The 6,372-nt window shown below is 55.5% G+C and overlaps 1 protein-coding gene across 1 annotated transcript in view; it reads left to right on the top strand.

Annotated features, from left to right (window-relative positions):
- Positions 1 to 2,682, top strand: part of LOC127916639 (rhodopsin kinase GRK1-like) — a 19,987-nt gene extending 17,305 nt beyond the window's left edge. Inside the window, exons 8-9 of the mRNA XM_052498952.1 lie at positions 290 to 436; positions 2,437 to 2,682. Coding sequence (XP_052354912.1) covers positions 290 to 436; positions 2,437 to 2,682 — 393 coding nt within the window. The remainder of the gene's footprint in view (positions 1 to 289; positions 437 to 2,436) is intronic.
- Positions 2,683 to 6,372: the final 3,690 nt, after the last annotated feature.

Raw genomic sequence — 6,372 nt, forward strand, 5'->3', positions numbered from 1 at the left:
TCCCTGCCCTCTCCCTTCCCCTCTCTCTTTCTCCCTCCCTGCCCTCTCCCTTCCCCTCCCTCTCTCTTTCTCCCTCCCTGCCCTCTCCCTTCCCCTCTCTCTTCCCTCTCCCTCCCTGCCCTCTCCCTTCCCCTCTCTCTTTCTCCCTCCCTGCCCTCTCCCTTCCCCTCTCTCTTTCTCCCTCCCTGCCCTTCTCCCTCCCCCCTCCTCTCCCCCTCCCCTCCCCTCCCCCTCTCCCCTTCCCTCCCTCCCCCCCTCCCTTCCCTCCTTCTGTCTCCCTTTATCTCAGGCTCCCGCCCCCCAGATGTCCCCCAGTCCCGCCCCACCCCCCCACATCATGTATAACCCCACCCAGCACGTGGTGACCTACGCTGGCTTCTGCCCCAACGGACAGGCCCTGCCCGCCTACCCCAACTACCCCGCTTTGCCCATGCAGGTAAAAAATACCCCAACTACCCCACTCTGCCCCTGTAGGTTAGACCCCAACTACCCCACTCTGCCCCTGTAGGTTAGACCCCAACTACCCCACTCTGCCCCTGTAGGTTAGACCCCAACTACCCCACTCTGCCTCTGCCCCTGTAGGTTAGAGCCCAACTAAACTACCCCACTCTGCCCCTGTAGGTTAGACCCCAACTACCCCACTCTGCCCCTGTAGGTTAGACCCCAACTACCCCACTCTGCCCCTGTAGGTTAGACCCCAACTACCCCACTCTGCCCCCGTAGGTTAGACCCCAACTACCCCACTCTGCCCCTGTAGGTTAGACCCCAACTACCCCACTCTGCCCCTGTAAGTTAGACCCCAACTATCCCAACTACCCCACGCTGCCCCTGTAGGTTAGACCCCAACTACCCCACTCTGCCCCTGTAGGGTAGACCCCAACTACCCCACTCTGCCCCTGTAGGTTAGACCCCAACTACCCCACTCTGCCCCTGTAGGTTAGACCCCAACTACCCCACTCTGCCCCTGTAGGTTAGACCCCAACTACCCCACTCTGCCCCTGTAGGTTAGACCCCAACTACCCCACTCTGCCCCTGTAGGTTAGACCCCAACTACCCCACTCTGCCCCTGTAGGTTAGACCCCAACTACCCCACTCTGCCCCTGTAGGTTAGACCCCAACTACCCCAACTACCCCACTCTGCCCCTGTAGGTTAGACCCCAACTACCCCACTCTGCCCCTGTAGGTTAGACCCCAACTACCCCACTCTGCCCCTGTAGGTTAGACCCCAACTACCCCACTCTGCCCCTGTAGGTTAGACCCCAACTACCCCAACTACCCCACTCTGCCCCTGTAGGTTAGACCCCAACTACCCCAACTACCCCACTCTGCCCCTGTAGGTTAGACCCCAACTACAATAGTATTTAGTAAAAGTAAAAGCTCCTCGTCATCCAGTGATATGAATGTCTCTTCTCTCTCTCTCTCTCCTCTCTGTTCTCTCTCTCCTCGGTCTCTCTCGTCTCTCTCCTCGCTCTCTCCTCTGTTCTCTCTCTCCTCGGTCTCTCTCCTCGCTCTCTCCTCTCTGTTCTCTCTCTCATCTCTGTTCTCTCTCTCTGTTCTCTCTCTCCTCTCTGTCGTCTCTCTCTCCTCTGTTTTCTCTCTCCTCTCTGTCGTCTCTCTCCTCTCTGTTCTCTCTCTCCTCTCTCGCTCCTCTTTGTTCTCTCTCTCCTCTCTCTCTCCTCTCTGTCGTCTCTCTCCTCTCTCTCTCCTCGCTCTCTTCTCTCTATGTCTCTCTCTCGACCTCGGTCTCTCTCTCTCTCCTCTGTTGTCTCTCTCTCTCTCCTCGGTCTCTCTCTCCTCTGTTGTCTCTCTCTCCTCTGTTGTCTCTCTCTCCTCTGTTGTCTCTCTCTCCTCTGTTGTCTCTCTCTCTCTCTCCTCTGTTGTCTCTCTCTCCTCTGTTGTCTCTCTCTCCTCTGTTGTCTCTCTCTCCTCTGTTGTCTCTCTCTCCTCTGTTGTCTCTCTCTCCTCTGTTGTCTCTCTCTCTCTCTGTTGTCTCTCTCTCTCTCTCCTCTGTTGTCTCTCTCTCTCTCCTCTGTTGTCTCTCTCTCCTCTGTTGTCTCTCTCTCTCTCCTCTGTTGTCTCTCTCTCCTCTGTTGTCTCTCTCTCCTCTGTTGTCTCTCTCTCTCTCCTCTGTTGTCTCTCTCTCCTCTGTTGTCTCTCTCTCCTCTGTTGTCTCTCTCTCCTCTCCTCTGTTGTCTCTCTCTCCTCTGTTGTCTCTCTCTCCTCTGTTGTCTCTCTCTCCTCTGTTGTCTCTCTCTCCTCTGTTGTCTCTCTCTCCTCTGTTGTCTCTCTCTCCTCTGTTGTCTCTCTCTCCTCTGTTGTCTCTCTCTCCTCTCCTCTCCTCTTCTCTTCTCTCTCTCTCTCTCGACCTCGGTCTCTCTCTCTCTCTCCTCTGTTGTCTCTCTCTCCTCTCCTCTTCTCTCTCTCTGTCTTTCTCAGCACCACAGCAGTTACCAGGGCCCCTCCACCCCCCAGCCCGGCCTGGAGATGACCCTAACCCCCTCCTCTCCGTCAGAGGAGAGCCAGAGCCAGCCTTCCGCCCAGGCCCCCAGCCAACCCACCTTCCAGACTGGCTCCCAGGACCCTGGTCAGGGTTACATGCTAACACCCAACGCCCCTGCCCTCTACCCTGGCCCCGTCTACGGGCCCTCCGGCTTCGAGAAGCCCCCTCCTTATGCATGCTGAATGCCAACCTGACCTTTAGCCTTTGACCTGTAGGCCAGGGTAAGAGAGGCTAATGTCCAGAAACAACACCTAGCCTCTGTCACCTGGTCAGCACAGACATGAAGGAATCAGCTCGGTGTGACAGCTTCCATATATCCTATCAATCAATCAGATATGGCTTCCATATTACAAATATATCCTTCCAATCGTTGCTTCTTACGGCCAGCTATGTGATTCCTTTAGATCTGCACACAACAACTAGTTAGGGAATAAAAGGGACTAGGAGACATGGGGCTAGGAGACAAGGGACTAGGATAAGGGACTAGGAGACATGGGGCTAGGGGATAAGGGACTAGGGCTTCTTTCTGGACTAGGCCAGAGAATGTAGCACAAGCAGGGTTGGGGAGGTTACTTTTAAAATGCACCTGTCCAAAATAGTAATTATTGGATTACTCAAACTAAGTAATGTAATCTGATTACTTTTACTTTTGCAATTAGATTAGAGGCATTTGAAGAAGACAAACTGGCATACTACCAATTGCACAACATTTATTGCAGGATAAATCAATGGGAAGAGGTCCAGATACAGCCTCTAGCCTCTCACCAGGTTAGCAGTTAGCACAGACCTGAAGGAACCAGATGGTGTGATGGCTTCCATATACCCTTCCAACCAATCAGATATGGCTTCCATCTACCCTTCCAACCAATCAGATATGGCCTCCATCTACCCTTCCAACCAATCAGATATGGCCTCCATCTACCCTTCCAACCAATCAGATATGGCCTCCATCTACCCTTCCAACCAATCAGATATGGCCTCCATCTACCCTTCCAACCAATCAGATATGGCCTCCATCTACCCTTCCAATCAATCAGATATGGCCTCCATCTACCCTTCCAACCAATCAGATATGGCCTCCATCTACCCTTCCAATCAATCAGATATGGCCTCCATCTACCCTTCCAACCAATCAGATATGGCCTCCATCTACCCTTCCAATCAATCAGATATGGCCTCCATCTACCCTTCCAATCAATCAGATATGGCCTCCATCTACCCTTCCAACCAATCAGATATGGCCTCCATCTACCCTTCCAACCAATCAGATATGGCCTCCATCTACCCTTCCAATCATTGCTTCTTACCCAGCTATCAGATTAATCCAGAACTCCACACAACAACGAGGTAAGAACTAGAAGGTACTAGGAGTCTAGGGACTAAGAGATTATGGGCTAGGAGACAAGGGGCTAGGAGAAGGGGCTAGGGCGTGTTTATGGACCAGGCCAGAGAATGTAGCAGAAGACACCTCACAGACAGATAAGCCATGACAGAGAGAAGATCTCTGGACTTTAATAATCATCTATTAATGTAGTGCAGGTTAGACCCCAACTACCCCCAACTACCCCCAACTACCCCCAACTACCCCCAACTACCCCCAGCTACCCCACTCTGCCCCTGTAGGTTAGACCCCAACTACCCGCAGCTACCCCCAGCTACCCCACTCTGCTCCTGTAGGTTAGACCCCAACTACCCCACTCTGCATCTGTAGGTTAGACCCCAACTACCCCAACTACCCCCAACTACCCCACTCTGCCCCTGTAGGTTAGACCCCAACTACCCGCAGCTACCCCACTCTGCTCCTGTAGGTTAGACCCCAACTACCCCAACTACCCCAACTACCCCTCTGCTACCCCAACTACCCCCAACTACCCCCAGCTACCCCCACTACCCCACTCTGCCCCTGTAGGTTAGACCCCAACTACCCCCAGCTACCCCACTCTGCCCCTGTAGGTTAGACCCCAACTACCCCAACTACCCCAACTACCCCCAGCTACCCCCAGCTACCCCACTCTGCCCCTGTAGGTTAGACCCCAACTACCCCCAGCTACCCCACTCTGCCCCTGTAGGTTAGACCCCAACTACCCCCAGCTACCCCACTCTGCCCCTGTAGGTTAGACCCCAACTACCCCCTAGCTACCCCACTCTGCCCCTGTAGGTTAGACCCCAACTACCCCCAGCTACCCCACTCTGCCCCTGTAGGTTAGACCCCAACTACCCGCAGCTACCCCACTCTGCCCCTGTAGGTTAGACCCCAACTACCCCACTCTGCATCTGTAGGTTAGACCCCAACTACCCCAGCTACCCCCTCTGCCCCTGTAGGTTACTACCCCCAGCTACCCCACTCTGCCCCTGTAGGTTAGACCCCAACTACCCGCAGCTACCCCACTCTGCTCCTGTAGGTTAGACCCCAACTACCCCCAGCTACCCCACTCTGCCCCTGTAGGTTAGACCCCAACTACCCGCAGCTACCCCACTCTGCCCCTGTAGGTTAGACCCCAACTACCCCCAGCTACCCCACTCTGCCCCTGTAGGTTAGACCCCAACTACCCCAACTACCCCCAGCTACCCCACTCTGCCCCTGTAGGTTAGACCCCAACTACCCGCAGCTACCCCACTCTGCCCCTGTAGGTTAGACCCCAACTACCCCCAGCTACCCCACTCTGCATCTGTAGGTTAGACCCCAACTACCCCCAGCTACCCCACTCTGCTCCTGTAGGTTAGACCCCAACTATCCCCAGCTACCCCACTCTGCCCCTGTAGGTTAGACCCCAACTACCCCCAGCTACCCCACTCTGCCCCTGTAGGTTAGACCCCAACTACCCCGCTCTGCCCCTGTAGGTTAGACCCCAAACTACCCCACTCTGCCCCTGTAGGTTAGACCCCAACTACCCCACTCTGCCCCTCTAGGTTAGACCCCAAACTACCCCACTCTGCCCCTCTAGGTTAGACCCCAACTACCCCACTCTGCCCCTGTAGGTTAGACCCCAACTACCCCACTACTGCCCCCTGTAGGTTAGACCCCAACTACCCCACTCTGCCCCTGTAGGTTAGACCCCAACTACCCCACTCTGCCCCTGTAGGTTAGACCCCAACTACCCCACTCTGCCCCTGTAGGTTAGACCCCAACTACCCCACTCTGCCCCTGTAGGTTAGACCCCAACTACCCCAACTACCCCCCTCTGCCCCTGTAGGTTAGACCCCAACTACCCCACTCTGCCCCTGTAGGTTAGACCCCAACTACCCCACTCTGCCCCTGTAGGTTAGACCCCAACTACCCCACTCTGCCCCTGTAGGTTAGACCCCAACTACCCCACTCTGCCCCTGTAGGTTAGACCCCAACTACCCCACTCTGCCCCTGTAGGTTAGACCCCAACTACCCCACTCTGCCCCTGTAGGTTAGACCCCAACTACCCCACTCTGCCCCTGTAGGTTAGACCCCAACTACCCCACTCTGCCCCTGCAGGTTAGACCCCAACTACCCCACTCTGCCCCTGCCCCAACTACCCCAACTGCCCCTGTACCCCAACCCCCACTCTGCCCCTGTAGGTTAGACCCCAACTACCCCACTCTGCCCCTGTAGGTTAGACCCCAACTACCCCACTCTGCCCCTGTAGGTTAGACCCCAACTACCCCAACTACCCCACTCTGCCCCTGTAGGTTAGACCCCAACTACCCCAACTACCCCACTCTGCCCCTGTAGGTTAGACCCCAACTACCCCAACTACCCCACTCTGCCCCTGTAGGTTAGACCTTTCAACTACCCCAACTACCCCACTCTGCCCCTGCAGGTGCAGGTTATTAAACTGACCCCAACTACCCCACTCTGCCCCTGTAGGTTAGACCCCAACTACCCCACTCTGCCCCTGTAG

Source organism: Oncorhynchus keta, chromosome 37 (genome assembly GCF_023373465.1).
Source record: "Oncorhynchus keta strain PuntledgeMale-10-30-2019 chromosome 37, Oket_V2, whole genome shotgun sequence".
In the NCBI taxonomy this organism is placed as follows: domain Eukaryota; kingdom Metazoa; phylum Chordata; class Actinopteri; order Salmoniformes; family Salmonidae; genus Oncorhynchus; species Oncorhynchus keta.